This window comes from Natrix helvetica, assembly GCF_964273705.1.
Source record: "Natrix helvetica genome assembly, chromosome: 1".
Lineage (NCBI taxonomy): Eukaryota > Metazoa > Chordata > Lepidosauria > Squamata > Natricidae > Natrix > Natrix helvetica.
The window spans coordinates 366,545,402-366,569,885 of NC_138548.1; the positions used below are offsets into that span (position 1 = coordinate 366,545,402).

At 43.8% G+C, this 24,484-nt stretch overlaps 3 protein-coding genes across 4 annotated transcripts in view; all 3 read right to left on the reverse strand.

The window, feature by feature from the left end:
• The window catches only part of LOC309382580 (uncharacterized protein), a gene marked incomplete at its 5' end in the record, with an annotated part of 80,379 nt that extends 79,632 nt beyond the window's left edge, over window positions 1-747 (reverse strand). Inside the window, one exon of the mRNA XM_081934247.1 lies at window positions 536-747. Coding sequence (XP_081790373.1) covers window positions 536-747 — 212 coding nt within the window. The remainder of the gene's footprint in view (window positions 1-535) is intronic.
• Window positions 1-14,422, reverse strand: LOC309382588 (uncharacterized protein; the record flags this gene model as incomplete). The annotated part of the gene is made up of 9 exons (XM_081934256.1): window positions 1-4,330; window positions 6,784-6,913; window positions 8,950-9,017; window positions 9,132-9,246; window positions 9,494-10,075; window positions 10,493-10,745; window positions 13,017-13,073; window positions 13,129-13,316; window positions 14,315-14,422. 9 exons carry the CDS (start codon window positions 14,420-14,422, stop codon window positions 2,538-2,540), a joined length of 3,294 nt encoding a protein of 1,097 aa, XP_081790382.1. The 3' UTR covers window positions 1-2,537.
• Window positions 13,586-24,110, reverse strand: LOC309384770 (uncharacterized protein). Of its 2 annotated transcripts, XR_014174119.1 has the most exons (7): window positions 23,449-24,110; window positions 23,045-23,159; window positions 22,866-22,933; window positions 19,847-19,976; window positions 15,866-18,232; window positions 14,315-14,778; window positions 13,586-13,802 (listed from the first exon to the last, which is right to left on the reverse strand). XR_014174119.1 is itself a non-coding variant. In XM_081938516.1 (6 exons), exons 1-6 carry the CDS (start codon window positions 23,941-23,943, stop codon window positions 14,684-14,686), a joined length of 3,270 nt encoding a protein of 1,089 aa, XP_081794642.1. In that variant the 5' UTR covers window positions 23,944-24,110; the 3' UTR covers window positions 13,586-14,683. The 2 variants fall into 2 exon arrangements, 1 of the variants encoding a protein (XP_081794642.1); XM_081938516.1 differs by having other exon boundaries at window positions 13,586-14,778.
• Between the last annotated feature and the right edge of the window lie 374 nt (window positions 24,111-24,484).

The window sequence follows — 24,484 nt, forward strand, 5'->3', positions numbered from 1 at the left end:
AACTTGGAATGAGTGGCATTTACATTTATTTATTTAGTTTGTCAAACGGATACAAGATAACAGGTATAAGTATAAACATGGACATGAACACAGGAAATGGGTATAAATAAATGGGGACAATAGGACAAGGACAGTAGGCACCTTGGTGCGTTTATGCAGCCCCCCTACAGACCTCTTAGGAAAGGGGTGAGATCCACACTAGATAGTTTAAGATTAAAGTTACGGGGATTTGAGAATGTAACATTTGCACATTATGTCTCCTGAGCGGTCTCATGGAAAAGCAGGAGAGCCGTGAATCCTTAGCTGCACGGCGTCATCCCGATCGTTCTCCTCTGCTTCAGCCCAGGGTAGCCCTCCATCTCCCTCCAAGGAGGGAGGCCAGGTTCAAAGAGATGGGAGTTGGGAAAAATCTGCAAGAAACAGACCCTTGCTTCTGCACCGGCTTCTCAAAACAGCAACTGCTCTCCTTTCCCACCTTCCCCTTGCTTCTGAGGTGAGGAATGAAAAGACTCAATGTTCCCAGTCGCTGTCTCACCGTCTGTCTTTGCTTGCGGAGTGTGTGTAGTGGAGCTGGAGAACCAGGTTGGATGACGGGGCCGAGTGGACAGTGGCCATGGCATGGCACCACCCCTGCTTGACTACGCCTTGCAGCGGCGGCAGCAACACCAACAAATGAAGACAAGTGTAAGGGTTGGTGGAAATGTGTGAACTGGCCCACTGGGCATACCATGCAGCCACCTGCCCCATCACAACTGCAGGCAAGAAAAGGTGGATCTAGTGAGCAGGCAGCCATGCAGCGCATCCGGCAGACTGGATCACATGCCTCCTCCAAACATGCGCTTCTGCTGGTGTGAGTACACAGATGGGCAACATGAGGAAGGTAGTTGCATTTTTTAATTCAGCTGTCAACCCTGAAGTGAATCTGGCCCAAACCATTCTGGAGGCTTCAAGATTGCCACATCAATGGTGGGAGGGGAAAAATAGTTAGATGGGGTTTTGTAGCCAAAACAATAAAGTTTTCCTGTGGGAACCCAAGTGGATGGGCAGAGGAGGAGCAAGTAACCAGGAAACTGGGCAGGACCTGAATTGATCAGCATAACCAGTGACTTGTGGGGGAAAGGGAAACTTACTTTTAACCAGGTGAAAACCGTGGGAAAATTCAGAGTCGGCTTTCATCAGTTGTGCCAATATAAAGTATCCAATAAACTGTCCTTTGAGGAACTTGCCTGCCTTGGAGTTGTATTTTCAATGGGTGCATTCCTTGGAATACTGTCATCAGCATCACTATAACCCCATTCTCCTTATGGTTTTGTTTCTCATTTATTATTTGCATTGCATATATGAAGCAGGGTGGAGGTTTTGACAATATAAAGCAAAGGAAGAAAAGCTGAAACAATAGTTAAGAGATTTGAGACTAATTAATTTCTGTCTGCAACTCTGCTCTAGTGGATATACTCATCAGAGGGAGTTTCTTGCAATGATTGGGGGATTTCCACGACTTAAATATTGGCAGCCACACATCACTTTCAGGGCAAATGATAACCTTAACCTCCACTGATGCTCATGTTTGCTTTAAAACCTACTTAGCAAAAAAAGCACAAGAAAGAATTGAGGATTCAGAATCAGATTCGAGCTGGAATGCAACTTGGAGCTCTTCTAATCCAGCCAACTCTCAAGCAGGAGATCCTATGTCATTGCAGCCAAGTGACTGTCCAGTCTCTTCTTAAAAACGTCCAGTGATGAAGCACCCACAATGTCTGAAGGCAAGCTGCTCCACTGGTTGATTGTCCTCACTGTAAAGGAAATTCTTGTTAATTCCAGGTTGCTTCTCTCCTTGATGCGTTGTTTTTTGTCCTGTCCTCTGGTGCTTTGGAAAATAAATCGACCCCCTGCTCTTTGTGGCAGCCTCCCAAATACTAGAATACTGTTATCATGTCACTCCAAATTCTTCTTTTCTCTAAACTAGCCAAACCCAAATCCTGCAAGAGTTTTTTCATGTTTTAGTCTGTAGGCCTTTAATCATCTTAGTTGCTCATTTTTGCACTTTTTCCAAAGTGTAAACGTATTTTTTGTAGTATAATGACCAAAACTGGATGCAGTATTCCAAGTGTGGTCTTACGAAGGCTTTATAAAACTATATAAAATCATGTGATTTTGATTCTATGCATGTTTATACAACCAAGGATTGTCTTAGTTTTTTTTTTGGCTGCTGCCATACACAGGTAACTCATGTTCAAGTGATCATCCAGTCAGACTCCCAAGGTCCCTCTAAGTGTGACTGTTTTTGAGCCAGGTTTCATATAGTCTGTTTTTCCCACCCAGGTGTAAAATCTTACTTTTCTCCACATTAAATTTCACATTGTTGGATTCAATCTTGTCTCATTTGGATCAGAAAGGCACAATAGGCATAGACATAAATATCTATAGACATAGTGGGTCAGAGGCTAGAGTGCACAAGGTAATTGCCCACAGCCAGGAGTTCGATCCTGACCGGCTCATGGTTGATTCATCCTTTCATCCTTTTGAGGTCAGTCAAATTAGGACCCAGATTGCTGGGGATAGTATGCTGACTTTGTAAACTGCTCAGACAGAGCTGTAAGGCAGTGCTGTGGAGTGGTATATAAATCTAAAGTGGAATTGCTATTGCTATATATTTTCTCCCGAGTGTGGATCCTTTTATGAGCAGTAAGATTACCATTCTGAGCAAAGCTCTTTCCACATTCCATGCATTTATATGGCTTCTCTTCTGAGTGGAACTTTTTATGGGAAGCAAGATAACTGCGTAGAGCAAAGGTCTTTCCACACTCCATGCATTTATACGGCTTCTCCCCTGTGTGGATCGTTTTATGGGAAATAAGATTACCTCTTCGAAGAAATGTCTTTCCACACTCCATGCATTTATATGGTTTCTCCCCTGTGTGGATCTTTTTATGGGAAGCAAGATAACTGCTCTGAGCAAAGGACTTTCCACACTCCATACATTTAAATGGTTTCTCTTCTGAGTGGATCTTTTTATGGGAAGCAAGATAACTGCTCTGAGCAAAGGTCTTTCCACACTCCATGCATTTATATGGTTTCTCCCCTGTATGGATCATCTTATGAGAAGTAAGAGCACTGCTCTTAGTAAACGTCTTTCCACACTCCATGCATTTAAATGGTTTCTCTTCCGAATGGATCTTTGTATGGGAAGCAAGATAACTGCGTTGAGCAAAGGACTTTCCACACTCCATGCATTTATATGGTTTTTGCCCTGTGTGGATCATCATGTGGGAAATAAGATAACCTCTTCGAGGAAAGGTCTTTCCACACTCCATGCATTTATATGGCTTCTCCCCCGTGTGGATCATCTTATGGGAAATAAGATTACCTATTTGAGCAAAGGTCTTTCCACACTCCATGCATTTATACGGCTTCTCCCCTGTGTGGATCTTTTTATGGGAAGCAAGATAACTGCGTTGAGCAAATGTCTTTCCACACTCTATACATTTAAATGGTTTCTCCCCTGTGTGGATTGTTTTGTGTTTCCTAAGTCCATTGTTATGAATAAAGGTTTTCCCACACTCCATGCATTTATACGGCTTCTCCCTTGTGTGGATCATCTTATGGGAAATAAGATTATCTCTTTGAGCAAAGGTCTTTCCACACTCAAGGCATTTAAATGGCTTTTCTCCTGTGTGGATCTTTTTATGGGAAGCAAGATAATTGCGTTGAGCAAAGGTCTTTCCACACTCCATGCATTTAAATGGCTTCTCTCCTGTGTGGATCGTTTTGTGGTTTCTAAGTCCATTGCTATGAATAAAGGTTTTCCCACCTTCCATGAATTTATAGGGTTTCTCTCCTGCAGCTTGGAGGGACTGGGCTGCGTGGGCTACAGGGGCTTCTGAAGACCGTTTCTCCTCAGTGTGAATCCTTTCATGGGAACTAAGTTGCCTGCTTGTTCTAAAACGTTTTCCAGATTCCAAACATTTATAAGGCATCTCTTTTGTGTCAATCACTTTTTGAGATGAAAGGAAGTTATTTCCAAGAGAATGAATGAATGTCCCATTATAATTTTGTCCGTTGTGTCTTATAGCATCTTCTCTTTTGTTTTGGGTTAAATTGTGTTCGTTTACACTTTTCCCAATATATTTTTTCCTTATTTTCTCTTGTTGGGTAAAAAAGTCTTCCATCGGAGGATCAGTGGAAGATGAGCTTTCCTGATTCCAATTATTTGACTGGTTTCTCTCATGGCTTTTCAATTCCATTTGAATTTCAAAGTTCTCCGTTCCATCTTTAGCATTGATCACTTGGAACAATTCACAGGAATCCTGATTCTCCTTCTCGTTATTACCTTCAAAAGAAAAGAGAAATGAAAATGATAAGATTAGAGAAACAAATCAAACTGTAGAAAGTCAACGAATATTCTTCTGAATTTTTCCAAAATTCAATTATGTTGTATTTTGCATGCTTACAGTGGTTTGATATAGACATGAAGATTTCTATATTCATGGGTCATGAAAGTTTTGAAAATATCTAGAAAATATCTTTCTTTACAATGATCTATATCAGAGGTGGTATTCAGCAGGTTCTGACCAGTTTTGGAGAATCAGTAGCAGAAAATTTGTGTAATTTGGACAACCAGCAAATAACACGTCTGACTGGCCCCACTACCATCTATTCTCTGCCTCCCAAATCCCAGCTGATCTGGAGGAAATGGGGATTTTACAGTAAACTTCCCCTGGAGTGGGGAGGGAATGAAGATTTTACAGTATCCTTCCCCTGCCACGCTCACCATGCCACGCCCACCGAATTGGTAGTAAAAAATTTTGAATCCCACAACTGATCTATATTTATATGCAAAGAGCCTTGGGCTATCCCATTGCATACTTTCCTCCATGTAGATGCAGTGTTATTGAGAACTACACGTTGAGTGTAGTTGGTTAGTTAGTTACGAATCCATCTGGTGGTGATCCAGGCAAAAGTCTTAGAAAGTGAAGAGGCTTTCCCTCTGGTTGCCCCAGATCTTGTGCAGGCCTCAGTTAGCAGAGAACAGAGGCCTTACGTAGTATAGTGCGAGATCACATGAGATCAATTGTGCAAGATTTCTCACTACTTTAGCCATGTTTTTTGCAAATGTACCAAAGCAGACATTGTCACAGGGTAAATCTTGGCCAGTGGGGACGGGGACGGGAATAGGTAGGGCAAAGGTTGCAGTGTCTCTGCTTTCATTCGTAAATGTGGACAGTCGTAATGCTGCAACATGCGTAAATTTAGGACTGGGTCTAAAGTATTGAGGGGGTAACTCATAACTTCTAATGGTCACTGTCGTAACTCGGGGATTACTTTAAACCCTAGGATGCTCTGAATCACATTTCATGAGGCTTTTGTTCTTCAATTGGATTGGGAGAATGCTTTTCCATGGCCTGAGCATGAAAGTTTGGTTCTCACAAAATTTTGGGAGATTTCAGAGGACAAATGAGAACACATTTCTCTCACATGACCTCCAGGGGACACATAAAAGCACACCCCACAATGTGGAATAGATTTTTTCTCTCTCTTTTTTTTTAATTGAATAACCTCATTTATTCAATGTTTGAATAAACATTGGACATAAAGCAACCTTTCTGGCGTCATTTCCACACATATTTTAACATAACAACAAATGCAGTTTCTACTTGTCGTACATAGCTACTTTAATCTTATTAACATATCCCTTATCCTCCTTTACATATTTATCTATGTATTATCCAGTTCCAATTTTACGATCCTCAAAATATTCTGTTCCGACTCCTTTTCCTCATTTCCAACCATTGATACATTTTGTTTCAAATTTCATAATATTCTGCCTTGTCTCTATTTTTGATTCAGTCTGTCCATTTCTGCACAGACCAAAATTTCAGTGGGGGCATCTCTGTTTTTCCAATTTTGCACATATGCCAATCTTGCTGTGGTTATCACATGCAGCATTAAATATATCGCTCCTTTACTATATTTTTCTTTTGTTATTCCTAATTGGAATAGTTCTGGTTTTAAATCTATCTTTTGATCTAACATCTCTTCCAACCATATCTTTATCCGACGACAAAATTCCTTGTCTTTTGTACATAACCACCACATATGAAAAAAGATTCTAAAGCCAAGTTACTTTTCCAACAACACTGCGGAGATTGATTCTTATTCATTTTTGCTAACCTGGGGTGGGGGGCGGGGGCGGGACACGAGGCACCAAAACGCATAGAACATTTTGTACAGGTGGCTAGTATTAATTTTCTATTTCTCTCCCATAAACCTTGCCATTTATCCAGTTCAATGTTATAACCAAAGTTCTTGGCTCACAGTACCATAGTTTCCTTCACTTGTTCGTGGAATATTTTTTCTCAATGGTTAGAGATAAGGGGTAGACATTAGATGAAGAAAGAAAATTGTTATGTATAAATTAAGTATGAACATTCTTTATGTATGCTAATATAATCAATAGGATTGCAAATAAGCTAACATAATTATAAATATGGTTAGAATCATTCTGTCATACTACAACTATTGCTATCAATATATATGTTACTATTTCTTTCTTTATTTTCTTTTGTAAAATGGTATGGCCAGACAATACACAGTATTCAAAATGTTTATATGTAAATTAAAAAAAAACTTGACTAAAAAAAAAAGCACACCCCATTCTTTTCAGCCTCCTTCAAATTGAAATGGAAAATACAGATAAGAAATGGCACAGAAAGAATCTAAATATAAAAGCTAACTATAATCTGTCTTCTTGAACTCTCTAACTGGGGACTAGAAAAGTCTTACCCAGAGAGACCACGTTCCTAGGATTTTCAAGCATGACTTCCGAATGCAGCGCTTTCTGGTCAGGATCCAGCTGGGAACATTCCTCCTCAGAGAAACACACAGCCACCTCCTCAAAGGACACCAGACTCTCCTGAACAAAGGAAAAAGAACAGAACTGGAGGATTTGCAAGAGCTGCTCATCTTCATCAATGATTTAGACAAGGGGATAGAAGGGGAACTCATCAAATTTTCAGACAAAACTAAATTGACAGAAATACCAACACTTCAGAAGATAAGCTCGAGAGATAGAAGGATCGACAGATTGGGCCCCATATAACAAAATTAAAATCAACGGTGAGAAATGGAAGGTGCTACATTTAGGATAGAAAAACGAAATGCACGGGCATAAAATAGGTGATACCTGGCTCAACAGTAGAAAGTGCAATGGAGATCTTGGAATCCTAGTGGACAGTAGCTTAAATGTGAGCCAGCAGTGTGCTACAGTTGCCAAAAAAGCAATCATAGGCTTCTTTCAGAGAGGGATAGACTCAAGATCACACAAAGTGTTAGTATCACTTTATAATGCCTTGGTAAGACAGCACATGGCATCCAGTATTGGTTGCTATGTTGTAAAAAAGATCTTGAGACTCTAGAAAGAGTACAGAGAAGAGCAACCAAAATGATAAGGGTCCTGGAGGCTAAAACATATAAAGAATAGTTGCTGGAATTGGGCATGTCTAGTTTAATGAAAATAAGGACTAGGAATGACATGGTAGCAGTGTTGCCATATATAAGGTGCTGCCACAAAGAAGAAGAGGCCAACCTATTCTCCAAAGCACATGAAGGCTGGACAGGAAGCAGTAGATGGAAACTAATAAAGGACAGAACTAATCAAGGACAGAACTAACCTATAACTAAAGAGAAATTTCCTGACAGAACAATTAAATCAGTGGAATGACTTGCCTCCAGAAGTTGTGGATGCTCCAACATTGGAGGGGTTTGAGAAGAAATTGGACAGCCATTTATCTGAAATGTTATAGGGCTTCCTGTCTGAGCAGACTAGAAGACCTCCAAGATCTTTACCAACTCTGTTATTCTGCTCCATTGGTCCCAAATTCCCAAAGCAAAGATATGCCCCAAGTGTCATCTTCCCTGAGTCTTTATGCCGCCTGGGTTCAGGTCGGCGCTGGGGCTCAGGACCCTGGACAGCACCCTGAAATTCGGGGTAGCTGGTGAAATATTTTAATTGAGATTTGGGTTAATGTCAGGGTTCCAAAGAGGATCCAAAAGTAAATCAGAGTCCAAGGCAAAGTATTGCTCAGTTCCAATTTATTAAGAGAGCAATGTTGGCACATCTGGGAAACCCCGAATCTGAAGGCTTCCCAGTTTCCCACTCTGTTGAAAGTTCAAGATCTTGCCCCCACACCCACAAGTCCATCACATGGCCCAATCGTCCACTGCCATGCTGGCAGCTTCCACCCATCCAGTTCCAGTCAGGTGCAGAGATGCAGAGACAAAGGGTGACCTTGGCTTTCTAGAAAGAATTTTGTTATGGCTACATACCATCTAACTCCGTACAATCCCCCCTCGCATAGCAGAATAGTAGAAAGTGTGGCAGGCCTAAGATCCACCAGTTAAAAGTTAAGCTGTGCTTCATAAAAGTCCCAATTTTAGGTAAGAAAATGGGCAAATATGAAAATTGCTTTAACTGAAGAAATATTTGCGGCAAAATTTATCAAACGTGACAATGTATTTAGTTATTTTTCATTAGCCTTAAACAATTCCAAGTGGAATTCCAACAATTGCAAAAAGAATGGGTCTCTAGCAGATACTAACACAGTGATATGTTTATGCTAACTTCTTGAAGGACTTTTTAAAAATTACTTCTTGTAAACTCGTAGATGGAGGAGTACCTAGCAGAAACAGTAAACCTGTGGTCTTTAAAAAAACATTTCCTAAACAGAATCTGAGGGTAGAAATGATAATCTTTGTGTCCTACTAATAGTCTACAGAGAAAGTTAAGCTGGTGGACAGCAACTTGAATCTGCTATTATGTTGTCCATGTCATGCAGGAACACAAAAATAATCCAGATAGAATAAGGAGGGAAATAGAAAGAGAGAGAACTCTGCACACCCACTTCACTTCCTGAAGGAGAATAAAAATCTAATAACTTTTCCCTTTCTTACTTGATTTGGAGGTTCAACCACTGTTTGAGCTCCATCGTGAAAACCAGAAAACTTCATTCTTTGTTTCTCTGTAATGATAAAATAATTTAAAAATGCATATTTAACAAAATGAGGTATACTACAGAAGAGAAGAAAGTAAGAAAGATGGGGTCTCTCTGGGTAATTGGAGGATCTTTGATTACCTCCTGATGTGTCCTGACTTGGGTCTTCCCAAGGGATCCCACTGAAAAATAGCTTCTGAGGGGGATTTGATGGATTCTTCTTTCCCTCAGGATCGCTGATCTCCGCATTGCAGCACTTCAAATAGGAGGAAAGAAAAAAGAAGCAGAATTAATGTACATCACACGAAATAAAGTGGATTCATATCTGGAACACAACCTCAAAGCCCCCAATATTCATCAGTGACTGAGAAAACAATGGAACAATGTCCTACAAGAATTGGTGGGACATCACTATATGTTATTATTGCGGAGACGTCTGGTAGGAAGGGTGAAGTACTCAAACACATTCTTTATTACCTTCTGAGCTCCCTAAAGTCTCTTACCTGTTCCTTCTGCTCCTCTGCCTGGCTCAGGAGGAAGCCTTCAGCCAGAGCCACCGCCTGGGAGCTGGTCTCTGCTCCACACTCCCGCACCCAGCTCTCCATCTCTGGGGGCAGGAGAGCCAGGAGCTGCTCCAGAACCACCAGGTCCAGCATCTGGGCTTTGGTGTGCTTTTCTGGTCTCAGCCATCGCCTGCAAATGTCATGGAGTCGGCTGCAAAGTCCTCGGGGACCTTCAGCCTCCTGGTATTGGATGAACTTCCAGGGCTGAACTTCGGAAGGGCGGATGGTTTCCTCCTCCAGGATCTTCTGCCCAGTCCTTGTCCAGGGCTTTCCCCCCTTCCCAGGCTGAGCAGCTGAAGGGCCTTTTCCGCTTCCTTCCTTGGCCAAAGGTTGTGTCTCCATCCTTTCTCTGTCCTGCAGAGCAACTCCAGATGGGTCCAAGGACTCTGGTGGGTCTCCAGGTGCCTTTTCCTTCACTGGGGAATTTCTGGGGCTCCAGGACGGATCCCTGCAAGTTATTCCGCTCTTTGTTTTCCTCCCCAAGAGAAACTTTTGCCTCGCAAAGATTTCAGGTTTCTGCATCTGAGATGGAAGGAAAAAGAAAAGCCAAGAATTGGAAAGTGGAATTCAGCCACTGAAGAACCTTCACCCAACCAACCCCAAGCGGCTCATCCCAGCGCAGGGCCGGGAAGGAGGCAGCTGGAGAGGCAGCCCCGCTTCTCTCCCCCTCCGGAGACGGAATGGGGTCCTCGGGGAGCCCGGTGCGAATCCTGCCTCCTCCTCGCCCGGCTTCTCTCCTGTCCTGCTGGGCCCCTGCAAGGCCGACCCTCCGCTGCCGCCACTCGGGCTCTTCCCCGCATCCCCTCCCCCTTCCCCGCTTCCCCCTGCAGGGAGAGGGCGGCTGAGGAGCATGGGACCCGGGGTTTTAGCCGGAGAAGGGCCGGGCGCGGGTCTCTCCCTCCTCCGCCTCCCTTTGCCCGGGAAGAACCCCCAACTCACCCGGGTCACGTCTGGATCTCCCCCCGCCAGACTCTCCCGCAGCCTCTCCGCCCCCTGCAGAGCCCCAAGGGTTAAGGAGAGCGAGGGCGGCGTCCTAGAGCGGCAATCGTATGATGTCACTTCCTTCGCAGCCTTCTCCGGAAAGGCAGTCGTAACTTTCGCCCTCCTGTAGCCCAATTGGGAACGGCCTGATATTCCCTTCTCTTGGCAGAAGGCGCCCCCTAGTGGATTTTGCCTAAATTTACAGCATTTCCTGCAAAGCGCGGGAAAGAAGAGCGTATCTGAGGGAAAGGCAGCGATGGTGGGTATGGGAGTAGGAGGAAAGGCCCCTCTCAATGCCTCCCTGCCCAAGAAAAGCTCTGTGGTTTCCAGAGGCGGCACTTTCTCCATCTTCCTCTCCTTCCTGGCCAGGAACCGTCTGTGGAGATGCAGAAAAATCTCTCTGGGGGATTTGAACTTGCTTCCCTCAAGAACAGCCGCCCTGAAGGCTGGGCCGAGATTGGAGGAGGCCTCAAAAGGGGCCAAATCCTGTCAGAAAGAGCTGGGCATTCACAAGAGGAGGACCAGGAGCCTCTGTTGGAAACCCAGCTTGTGTCTTGTGGTTGTTGGGAACTCCGGCCTGAAGGGGAGGCAGATGGGACACAGGCAAGAAAGCCACAATCAGGAAAATTGAGATTTTTATTTATTTCAGTATCCAAGGAGAATCTCAGTCATTCGGGTCATGGTTGTCCCAAAGGTGCTTTTTCAAGACAACTGGACTTTCTGGTTTTTCTTTAAAGATGTTTCACTTCTCCGCCAAGAAGTTTCTTCAGTTCTGACTGGATGGTGCGGAATGAAATTTATTTCAGTATATACAGCAGCCCTCCTCAAATACTTAGGTCTGGGGGCCTAAGAATAATTGGAAACCCCGAGTGGCAGCTCCTAACGATAAGAATAATCTTGAATTATTATGAATTGATCTTTTTCTAAAACATATGAAGACTAAAACATATGAAGAACGGTTACAGGAACTGGACCCTGGGGAGACATGACAGCAGTGTTGCAGTATTTGTGGGGCTGCCACAGAGAGGAGGGGATCAAGATATCTTCCAAAGCACTTGAAGGCCAGACCAGGAATAATGAATGGAAATTGACCAAGGAGAGATTCAACCTAGTAATAAGGAGGAACTTTCTGACAGTGAGAACAATCAACCAATGGAACACCTTTCATTTGGAAGTTGTGGGGGCTTCATCACTTGAGATTTCAAGAAGAGATTGGACTGCCATTTGTCCGAAATGGTATAAGCTGTTCTGCTTGAATTGGGGTGTGTGGGTGTTGGACTAGATGACCTATAAGGTCCCTTCCAACTCTGTTAATCTGTTTGTGTGTGTATTTTAAGTTCCAACATGGAGAAAAAGTTGTAACTGGTTGATGTTTCAGAAATTTTACTTCAAAACAAGGCTCATTGGTGGAGAAAGGGAGAGTAAATGGTGACACGTCTATGACCGGAGAAAAGCTAGAATTTCCAAATGAAGAAAGGGAAAAGGTGAAAATTGGATATAAAGCTCAAATATCATGAGGGTAAAGAAAAAAAGCATGTTTTACTGAGGAACTGAATAAGGAATAATGCCATGGAGTATGAGAAGGAAATTTAAGACCCTTGGAGAATTTAAGGCAACTGAGGATACCTTTAGATTAGGAGTGTCAAAACTGGTGGCCTGCAGGCCACGGCCACGCCAGCTCCACGAGGGCGAAAAAGGTCATAATGCGTCAGGTGACATCACTGTGACGCAGCGTTTGCCACCTGTGCTTTAGATCACTAATAAACAAAAACAGGACGCACAAATTTTGTTACTGTTAAAAAGATAAACTGCTCTTAAGAGATTTGTCTGCGTTACGCAAGAGAAAAAGAAGTTTAGCTACAATTACCAAAACACAGAATTTAGATGAAGGAAAATTAGTTGTTAAAAATCAATTTTAAAAGAGTTGGAGTTAACCTTTTTTGTTTTTTTCTTATTATTCTTCAGTTTAACCCAGAATCAGCCATAAAGCAGTTTTTGAATTGAGTTTCAAATGGGGATTTCTGCCCTCTCCAAAATCTTTCCATACATTTTTGTTAAAATAATTTTTCATGCAAGCAGAATTTTATACATGTCTAGCAAGTAAATGCACCATTGATATTTAATTAATTCTATTTAAATAAAATGTTGGCTTTTCCTTAACCCTTGTCATATCATGGGAAGGGGGAAAAGGGGACTCTTAATGCTTAAAATATTGCCCATGCATTTGGGGTTATTTTCTGGCTCTTTTTGTGGAACATAAATTATTCACCCTGAACTTTTTTTATACATACATACATACATACACCCAGTGGTGGGCTGCAAATTTTTTAACAACTGCTTCTCTACCCTAATGGCGGGCTGGGTGGGAGTGGCTGGGTAGTGGTCATGTGACTGAGTGGGCATGGCCAAATCGATGTCACTCACAGCAAGATGGGGTGGCGCAGGCAGGCCAAAGTGGCAGTGGCCAGAGCCTTAGACTTACCTTTGTGCAGCAACAGCAGCGTTGATTCTCCGATGCCTCATCTGTTTCTGGGTCTCGCTGCCCGACAGGGTTTTTAAAAAGGTGTTTGCAACAGGAAATGATGGGCAGCTACTTCCAACCTTTGTTGGTGCAGCTGGGCACACGACCCTGCCCCAAGACACGGGCCTGCGGCTGTTGCCTCTTTTTCCGCGCAACAAGCTTCCAGCTGCCTCCTATTTTTCCACGCGAGAAGTCTCCAAGCTGCCGGCCTTTTTCAGCACAGGAAGCCTGCAGCCGCCGCTTTTTGATGGCCCGAAGAGGCTGCAACAGAGTCGGGAACGATAGCTGGAGGCTTCTCACACTGGCAAAGACAGGCAGCTGGAGGATTCTCGTGCCGGCAAAGAGGTGGCGGCTGGAGGCTTCTTGAGCAGGCAAAGACTGGCAGCTGCAGGATTCTCACGCCAGCAAAAACTGGCAGCTACAGGATTCTTGCGCCATCATAGAGGTGGGGCTGAAGGATTCTTAGTGAAAAGGGACACGGCTTTCAGGGTTCCAAGTAACACCCCTAATGAAAGAAGACTCCGAGGCTTGAGATTCCTCAAAGTTCCATTTTATTAGAGATGTCATACTGGCACATCTGGGAAAACCCGAATCTGAAAACTTCCAGGTTTTCCCCACCCAAAAGAAAGTTCAAGACCCTGCCCAGCACCCATATGTCCATCACGTGATCCAATCAGGTACCATCCAAAACAGGAGATGCCTCCCAGTCATCTCATCGCGGCTGCAAGACCAGATGACCTTGACTTTCTGAGAAATAATGTTATTATGGCTATATATCACCCACATTCTGTATAAACCCCTCCCCCTTCATTTTCCCAAGGTAGGAAATGTGGCAGGCCTTAAGTCCAAAAGGTAAAACATGGCTTCCGGGTCTGACAACATCAAGGCTTGGCTGCCTTTCAGGCCCTGCTCTGGGCTGCCAACTGCTCAACCTCAGCTGTGCCGCGGGTCCTACATGCAGCCCGCGACAGGAGGACATGCTGTTTCCAGCCCAGCCGGCAGATGGGTGAGTGGGCGGCATGCGGGTGGAGGCCCTAGGAAAGGCCAGAGCCGGGGACTGGTGCATCCCCCAATGTGAGGGGAAGGGACGGCATGCAGGGGAAGGCCCCGAGGAAGGCCAGAGCTAGGGACTGGTGCATCCCCCGACCCGAGGCGGGTGAGCAGGTGACATGCGGGTGAAAGGATGGCAAGCCAGACCCGAAAGGAGGCTGAGCCTCGCTGTGTCCACCCCAAGGCAGCCCTTCAGCTGTGCGCCTTACCTTCACAGGCAGCTGTGGTGAACAGAGTGGGTGAGGCGCAGAGATCAGCTGGGCCAAATGGTATGGGCGAGCAAGCAAAGGAGCCAGAGAGTAGCTGGACGCAGGCATGACTCTAGCCACCAGCCAAGGTGGGGGAGGCGAGATAGGGTGGGACGGAGCCAGCCAGTGGTGGGATTTTCCGGTTCACCGAACTGCGCAGAATCTTAATAACCGATATGCCCAAACTAGTGCAAACCAGTAGCAGCCCACCTCTCCATACACTCTCATTTCTTCACCATGGATGCAATAAATTGGATTATTTTTCTAGGGGGATTCCAGTTGTCATTTCTGAGTAGTTTTTGTTTATTGCCCGATTATTTTATTTTGGTCTCAACAGATTTCCAAAGAACTTCCTTCTTCCTTCATTGTTTGCAATGCCAGCACAATGGAGTCATTTTCATTCACATTCTCCTGAATATCCCTAACTTGAGATGAAATAAAAGAAAGAAAAAGGAGATAAATGTAAACTTAAGAAAAAAAATATTTTCTCTTATTGATACGAAATATTGTTAGTGGTTAAGACCACAATACATTTAAAATCCACTATTCATAATTAAAAGAACATGTATCCATTATTTTAATTTCAATTGCTAAATTCATCTCTCTGGGGCTGCCAGTTGCGCAGATCAGACTCAGAAAAATCTTTCTTTACAAGTTACATGAGGCTAGTGGTCAATTTACAATCATAATAGAGCCAGTAATTTCCACTGTAAGTTATGACGGTCAAGGCATCCACACAACCAACTCTTTTTTTGTAGTGGCCATTAGGCAAATCTGGCAGTTTCAAAAAGGAACACCACCATTTGATAATGAAACATATGCCAGAAAACAACCGAGCTCAGGGAGCACCAAGGAACCGTATGCTACAATTATTAAGCAAGGCAATGCATTCCTACTGTAGCTTTTGCATCCCTCATGTTACCATCAATGCTGCAGTCAACTCATCCTGGTGCAAAATATAACATAAACCACATCATGTGATTGTAGGGGTATGTGCCACCACTGGAATACATGGGCTGGGTCATAAATAGCTTTTGGGGGCTGCGCAATAACTTTGAACATTCTCAGGGTGCCGTGGGCCAGGCAGTGTTGGCTGGTGACCCCCAGGGGGAGAGCCTTCTCTGTGGGAGCGCCTTCCCTCTGGAATGAGCTGCCCCCGGAGCTCCGCATAATCCCTGACCTCCGGTCCTTCCGACGCGCCCTAAAAAGTTGGCTTTTCCAGCAAGCCGGCCTGGCCTATTAATTTTAATTTTAACTTATTTTAAAAGTATTGTTTTTTAAAAAAATTCGGTTTGGTTTTTTTGGAAATGGATTTAATTTTTTTTAACTTTTGAGATGTATGTTTTTTAATGTTGTACGCCGCCCTGAGTCCTTTTGGAGAAGGGCAGCATATAAATCCAAATAAACCAAACCAAACCAAACCAAGTGAACGGTCATGAGGAGTACCTATATATGTAAATAGGAAATGCACAAATGTAGCCAACTAAATGTAGAATTTACATGAGTTCTCACCCAAATGGATCTGTCTTTTACAAATTAGATCATTCCTCCTGAAGCTCCTTCTATGTACCACATTGTTATATAGTTTCTCTTCTGTGTGGATCCTTTTATGGGAAGTAAGTTCACTGCTAGTAGTAAAGCTCTTTCCACACTCCATACAATTATATGGCTTCTCCCCTGTGTGGATCCTTTTATGGGAAGTAAGATTACTACTATTAGTAAAGCTCTTTCCACATTCCATACATTTATATGGCTTCTCTCCAGTGTGGATCCTTTTGTGGGAAATAAGATCACTACTAATGGTAAAGCTCTTTCCACATTCCATACATTTATATGGCTTCTCTCCAGTGTGGATCCTTTTGTGGGAAGTAAGAACACTACTAGTGGTAAAGCTCTTTCCACATTCCATACATTTATAAGGCTTCTCCCCTGTGTGGATCCTTTTGTGGGAAGTAAGATCACTACTAGTGGTAAAGCTCTTTCCACATTCCATGCATTTATAAGGCTTCTCCCCTGTGTGGATCCTTTTATGGGAAGTAAGGGAACCGCTATGAGTGAAGCTCTTTCCACACTCCACACATTTGTATGGCTTCTCCCCTGTGTGGATCCTTTTATGTCTCATAAGGGATGAGTTTTCACTGAAGTTCTTTCCACATTGTCTGCAGTTATATGGTTTCTCTCCTGTGTGGATCCTTTTATGGGAAGTAAGGTGACTGCTAACAGTAAAACCCATTCCACACACCAAGCACTTATATGGTTTCTCCCCTGTATGGGTCCTGTTATGGTAAGTAAGGGAACCACTATGACTGAAGCTCTTTCCACACTCTCTGCATTTATACGGCTTCTCTCCTCTGTGCATCCTTTCATGGGAATTAAGGTTACCCTGTTGGGTGAAACCCTTCCCACACTCTCTACATTTATATGGCTTCTCCCCTGTGTGGATCCTTTTATGTCTCATAAGGGATACATTGTCATACAAGCCCTTTCCACATTCCATGCATTGATACGGCTTTTCCCCTGTGTGGATTCGTTTGTGGGAAGTAAGTTGACTACTCTGAGTAAAAGTCTTTCCACAGTCCAAACATTTATAAGGTTTTTCCCCTGCATGGATCCTGTTGTGGTAAGTAAGGGAAACACTGTGGCTGTAGCTCTTCCCACACTCTCTGCATTTGTATGGCTTCTCTCCAGTATGAATCCTTTTATGGGAAGTAAGATTACTGCTTTGAGTAAAAGATTTTCCACACTCCATGCATTTATACGGCTTCTCTCCTGCATGGATCTTCTCATGTTTCATAAGGGATGCATTTTCACAGAAGCTCTTCTCACACTCTTTGCACTTATATGGCCTCTCTCCTGTGTGGATCCTTTTATGGGAAATAAGTTGACTGCTATGAGTAAAGGTCTTATCACACTCCTTGCATTTGTATGGTTTCTCTCCCGTGTGGGTCCTTTTATGAGGAGTAAGTTGACTGCTATGAGTAAAAGTCTTTCCACATTCCAGGCCTTTATAAAGCTTCTCTCCCGTATGGATCCTTTTATGAAATGTAAGGGAAGAGCTGTCACTGAAACCATTTCCACACTCCATACACTTACATCGTTTCTTCCCTGTGTGGATCCTTTTATGAGAAGAAAGATGACTGCTATTAACAAAACTCTTTCCACATTCCATGCATTTATATGGTTTCTCCCCTGTATGGATCCTGTTATGGTAAGTAAGGGAAACAACATGTCTGAAGCTCTTTCCACACTCCTTGCATGTATGTGGTTTCTCTCCTGTGTGAATCCTTTTATGGGAAGTAAGTTGACTGTTACTAGTAAAGCCCTTTCCACATTCCAGACATTTGCACGGCTTTTCCCCTGTATGAATCCTTTTATGTCTCACAAAGGATGCGTTTTCACAGAAGCTCTTTCCACACTCCATGCATTTATATGGCTTTTCCCCCGTGTGGATCCTTTTATGGATAGTAAGATTTCTGTGTTGACCGAATGCCTTTCCACACTCCGTGCATTTGTATGGTTTCTCTTCTGCGTGGGTGTTTATATGAGATGTAAGGGACCCATTTCCATAAGAAAAAGTGAAAGTCCAATTGTCGTTTTTTCCAAGGTCTCTGGATACATGATTTCCTTTGGTTTGGGTTGGATAATGTTGATTTACATCACATTTATCTTGGATTAGCTTCACACTTTTCCCAATGTAGCTTTTCTTTATTTTTCCTTGTTGGGCAACAAAATCTTGTATGGAAGATGTGCTTTCTTGATTCTGATCATCTGACTGGTTTCTCTGTCTTTCTTTTTTCATTTGAATTGGAAACGTTCTGTCTCCAGCACTGATCACTTGAAACAGTTCACAGGAATCTTTATTCTCCTGCCCATTATTACCTTCAGAAGAAAAGAGAAATGAAAATGATAGTATTGGCAGGTCTTTTTGCACATATAAATAACACCTGGCATACACCAGATGGGTGAAAGATGGCAATAGTTGTCCCCATATATAAAAAAGGAAACAAAAAGGATCCTATCAATTAAATGCCCATTTAACATTGACATTGAAGCAAATATATATGCTAGGTTTCTTTTGAACAGAATTGAAATCTGGGTACAGGAAAACAATATCCTCACAGAAGAACAAGCAGGTTTTAGACAAAGCCGATCCACTATTGATAACTGCTTTGTCTGGAACCATCTAATTGCCAGACATGCCTATAAGAGGAGAGCCATGTTTGCTGCTTTTATAGACCTTACAGCAGCATTTAATATGGTAAACAGAGAAATACTATGGAGTAAACTGACATCTCTTAAAATAGAACCTAGACTGCTGGCTTTGATTAAAGCCCTTTACACAACTGGCTGTTGATGATACGATTCTATCATATTCACAAGTAGGATTACGTAGGCTATTAAGAAGATTCAGCTGTTATTGCCAGGATAACTACCTAATCATTAGTAAATCTAAATAAAAAATAATAGTGTTTGGAAAAACATCGTCAGAGACATAAGTGGCAATTAGACGGTGAACCAATTGAACAGGTTAACACCTTTGTATATATAGGCGTAACTTTTTCCAAGAATGGATCTTGGGCTTGCTTTCAACAGAGTACACTTAGAGCAAAAGCCCATTTGAATTTACTGCTTAAACTAAAGAACTATAGTTAGCCAGGGTCCCTAGCCCCATTAATTAAAGTATATAAAGCTATATAAAGCTATATAAATATAAAGCATATTATCCCGATGCCAGTGATGGCTAATCTTTTCGGCATCAAGTGCATCTAGTGCCAAAACGGGAGAGTGTGTGATCCTTTTCGGTGCTGAGCGCCGAAGTATGGATGTGCGCAAAGCGCATGCAGGAAACCCCGGAGGCCCTAAGCAAAAATGGACTTCCCACCACCACCCTGGAGGCCCTTCGGAGTCCAGAAATGGTGGGTCCGGTAGGTCCATTTTTCGACCTCCCCAGGCTCCAGAGGCTTTCTAGGAGCCTGGGGAGGGCGAAATATGGCCCAACACGCAAACCGGAAGTTCAGGAATGGACTTCAGGGTTGCTCATTGGGCCGTTTTCTCCCTCCAGGCAGCTTCAGGCGGCTTCCCTGAAGCCTCTGGAGGGCGAAAAACAGCCCAACGAGCAAATAGCACATTGTATTATGGGTGTGGGCACGCACGCACATTATTTCGGCACATGAGGACAAAAAGGTTAGCCATCACTGATCTAAGCCAAAAAAAGCTGAAATTTGATGGAGTTGAGCACCTCATCATAGCAAGCAGTTTATTTCTCACTGGTATATTGAAATAGAAATGAAAAATTCATTAACAGATGCATCAAAGAGCAGAGAGCCATTGGCCACTTTTCTTCCACAGAGCAGGAGAAGGCCAGATCTTTTCCCTCTCTCTCCCAGGCCAAGAGATAACATCTGCATGGGGATTTTTAATAAAAAAAATGCTGATGTCATTTACCTATAGAATGTCTTTCGAAATTCTGATTTGAAAGCAGCAAACTCTTACCCAGTGAGGCCACGTTCCTACGATTTTCCAGCATGACTTCTGAATGCAGTGTTTTTTGGTCAGCATCCAGCTGAGACCACTCCTCTTTGGAGAAATACACAGCCACCTCCTCAAAGGATACAAGATGTTCCTGAACAATGAAATGAAGAAAATAAGCCCAGCCAAATTCGCACAGTATGTTCTCAGATTTAAATAATCCCAAACAAATATATGAATTAAGTTAAATGTTTGCTTGGTTGTATTCCAAAACTTTTGGTGAGAAAATTAAAGAATTAAAGAAAGATTGATTTTGAAGGACTTTATTTACTGTATTTTTCGGAGTATAAGACGCACCAAGGTTTTGAAAAGACATTTTTTTTTAAAAAGTAGGTAGGTAGATGGATAGACAGGGAGAGAAAGAGAGAAATACAGTAGGTAGGTAGGGAGAGAGAGTAGTTAGGTAGGTAGGTAGGTAGGTAGGTAGGTAGGTAGATAAAGGGAGAGGGAGAGAGAGAGGGGGAGAGAGAGAGAGAAATACAGTAGGTAGGGAGAGAAAGAGAGTAGGGAGGTAGGTAGATAGAGGGATAGAGAGAGAGAAATACAGTAGTTAGGTAGGGAGAGGGAGAGAGAGAAAGAGAGAGAAATACAGTAGGTAGGTAGGAGAGAGTAGGTAGGTAGGTAGGTAGGAGGTAGAGGGATAGAGAGAGAAATACAGTAGATAGGTAGGGAGAGAGAGAGAGAAAGAAATACAGTAGGTAGGTAGGGAGAGAGTAGGTAGGTAGAGGGAGGGAGGGAGGGAGAGAGAGAGAAATACAGTAGGTAGGTAGGTAGACAGAGAGGGTAGGTAGGTAGATAGATAGAGGGAGGGAGAGAGAGAGAGAGAGAGAGAAATACAGTAGGTAGGTAGGGAAAGAGGGAGTAGGTAGGTAGATGTTTCCAGGTGTATTTATCCATGTACTGGAGAAGGAAATTGCTGACAATCTGCAGCACCTAAGACTTGTTTCTGCTGGCAAAGCACTTGATCAATGTAATTCTCATCAATCACTCTAACTAAAAAGATTTCCAAAAGGAAAAAAAAAGTTTTTGCACTCTGCAGACTTCCCAAAAAAGGCCCGTTTTTCACAAAAACGGACCTGTTTTTTTTCAAATAAAAGGCATGAATAGCCTTGGGGGGCTTGGAGAGTGCTCCTGGGAGGGGGGGGGAATGAGCAAAAAACGGCCCGTTTTTCACAAAAATGAAAACAAAAATCATGCATAGCCTTATGGAGGCTTATAGAGTGCTGCTGGGGGCAGGGGGAGGCAAAAAAGGCCCATTTTTTGCTCATTTCTGCCCTTCCCAGCCCCCAGGAGCTCTCTGAAAGCGTTCATAAAGCTGTGCACAGCCATTTTTGTGAAGGGGCGGGGCTTCAGGAGACAAAAAAATGCTGCATTTGATGTATAAGACGCACCCAGATTTTCAGCCTCTTTTTTGAGGAAAAAAGCTGCGTCTTATACTCCGAAAAATACAGTACTTATTGTAGAATTTATTTGCTGCCAATCTTGTGTCAAACAACTCAGGGCAGCTTACAGGAAAAATACAGCAAAAAATAAATGCAGTGTTGCAGGATAATGCTGCTGACTGCGAGCAGTTCTATTCTCACCAGCTCAAGACTGAGTCAGCCTTCCATCCTTCTGAGGTCAGTAAAATGAGGACCTGATTGTTGGAGGCAATATACTGACTCTAAACCGCTTAGAGAGAGCTGTAAAGTACTATGAAACAGTATATAGGTCTAAGTCAGTGGTGAAATTCAAATTTTTAAACTACCAGTTCTGTGGGCGTGGCTTGGTGGGCGTGGCTTGGTGGGCATGGGTGTGGCTTGTGGGTGTGGCAGGGGAAGGATACTGCAAAATCTCCATTCCCACCCCACTCTGAGGCCAGCCAGAGGTGGCATTTGCCGGTTCTCCAAACTAGTCAAAATTTCCGCTACCGGTTCTCCAGAACCTATCAGAACCTGCTGGATTTCACCCCTGGTCTAAGTGCTATTACTGCTATGGCTATAAAAACATGAAAAAACATTTTTAAAAATGTTAATGATTTTATCTTATCTCCTTTGCCATTTTATAAGTCAACCACCTCCAGTGTGAAACTCCCCCACCGGGACTCCAAACTGTCTGGCAGAGACAGATCTGAATGAAGCCTTTTGTGAAAGTCAAGAAGGTCGGAGCGACTCCCACTTCAGGCGGTAAGAAGGACTTCAATGCCATTCAGTGAAAGGAACCTGGGTTTTCTTTTGGATTGCTTGATCTATGTCTGTCTGCCTATCCTTCCCTCCCGATCTCTTTCCCTCCCTCCCTCCCTCCATCAATCATTAAAAAGACTCTCAGCAACTGGAGAGAATCAACTGGCAGATGGGCCTTGGGATCCTTCCTGTCTATGCAGAAGGAAATTAAGGGAGGAGATTCTTTCTAGCATTCCAGCAAAAGGCTTATGGTGACCCAAAAGGAATAATCCTGTCCATTCTCAAAACAAGTAAAAGAGCTGGGAGAGACAGCTAGGGATTTGGGTGGATGACACCAATACCTAGATAAATACTGTTTCTGCTTCTACCCAGAATATAAGGAACCAGTTGCTAGTAGGACAAGCCATTGGCTGAACTGGAAAAAAAGAGGTTGACAATGTATGCATATATGTATGTATGTATGTATCTATCAGTGGCGGGTTGCAGGTGGTACGCCCCGGTACAGGCATACCGGAGCCTGCCCGGAACACCGGGTACCGATCCGGTACGGTGCTCTGGAGGGCCTGCCCGTCCAAGCTCACCTGTCCTTTAAGCCTTTGGCACTTCCATGCATGCGCATGGCATGTACAACGCCTGTACGATGCTCCGCCGAGCAGCTGGAGCGTCGCGGAGGCTTGCGGAAGCATCACAGGCAAGTACGACGCATGCGCGTCCATGTGGGTGACGCCGGGGCTGTTCCAACTGTTCCAGTTGGAATGGAATCCGGAACCCAGCACTGGTACGGATGCATGTATGTATGTATGCATATTTCTCTTTCTTACTTGATTTGGAGATTCAACCTCTGTTTCAGCTCCACCATAAAGGCCAGAGAAATCCATCCTTGGTTTCCCTGTAAGGGTTACAGAATTTTAAAATACATTAAGGGAAAAGGAATAATATAATACATGGAGAAGATGAGACAGCTGGGATCTCTCTGGGGAATCGGAGGACCTTCAATTACCTCCCGAAGTGTCCTGACCTGGATCTTCTTGAGGGATCCTCCTGAAAAACAGCTCCTGAGGGGGATTTGACAGAGTCCTCCTTCTCTCAGGATCTCTGATCCCCATAATGAGGGACTTGAAATAGGAGGAATGAGAAAAGAAGAAGAATTAATGAACACGCAACATGAAGTGGATTCTTGTTCTCTGAAGCCTTCCCAGTGTCTTGTCATTGAAAGTGAGTAAGAAAACAACAGCTGTCTCAAATCTATCTTATAGAAGGAATAATGGAAGACTGTCCCACATGAATTAGTAAGACACCTTTACATGTTATGAAAGGTAGAGGACCCTGGGAGAGAAAGGTGAAGAAATCCAGCACATTCTTTATTCCCTTCAAACCCCTTCTGGGGGGTCAAAGTTCTCTCACCTGCAACTCGACCTGCTCCTTCTGCTCTTCTGCCTGGCTCAGGAGGAGGCCTTCTGCCAGGGCCACCGCCTGGGAGCTGGTCTCTACTCCACACTCCCGTATCCAGCTCTCCATCTGCAAGGGCAGAAGGGTCAGGAGCTGCTCCAGAACCACCAGGTCCAGCATCTGGGCTTTGGTGTGCTTTTCTGGTCTCAGCCATCGCCTACAAAAGTCGTGGAGACGACTGCAAAGTTCCCGAGGACCCTCAGTCTCCTGGTACTGGAGGCTCCTGAAAGAGCAGGGATTAACTTCTGAACGGATGATGGTTTCCTCCTCCAGGATCTTCTCCCCAGCTTTTGCCCACATTTCCCCACAGCTTCCAGGCTGAGTGGCAGAAGGGCCTTTTCCAGTCCCTTGACTTGCTAAAGGTTGTGTCTCCATTCTATCTCTGTCTTGTAACACAACTCCAAATAGATCCAAAGAATCTTGTGGATCTCCAAATGCCTTTTCATTCATAGGACCGTTCCTACAGCTGCAGGATTGACCCGCAGAAGGTTATTCAGCATCTTTGCCCAAATGTTGGATGACTTCCACTTCGTGCATCTGCGATGAGAAAGAAAATAAATTCCAAGTATTAGAAAACAGACCTTAACCATCGAAGAGCACTCATCATCCCCATGGAAAGAAATATTTTTTCTGATGTAGGATTGAAGTGGCTTCAAGCAAATGGTGTGTGTGTGTGTGTGTGTGTGTGTGTGTGTGTGTGTGTTGCAAAACATGGGGCTGTTTATCAAGGACTCTCAAGACCCAATGAGTATATTTTCCATTTCTATTCTCAAATGCCAGGAAACGATCCTGGTTGAAGACACCTCATTTCTGACACGCAGGCAAATTCACACAACCTGCCCGGAGCCCCAAGCGGGCCATCCCTGCGTAGGACCAAGGTGTCCACCCCAGCAGGGCCGGCAAGGAGGCAGCTGGAGAGGCCGCCCCACTCCTCTCCCCCTCCGGCTGGGGAGCATGGGATCCGGGATGGGACCCGGAGGAGGGCCGGGCA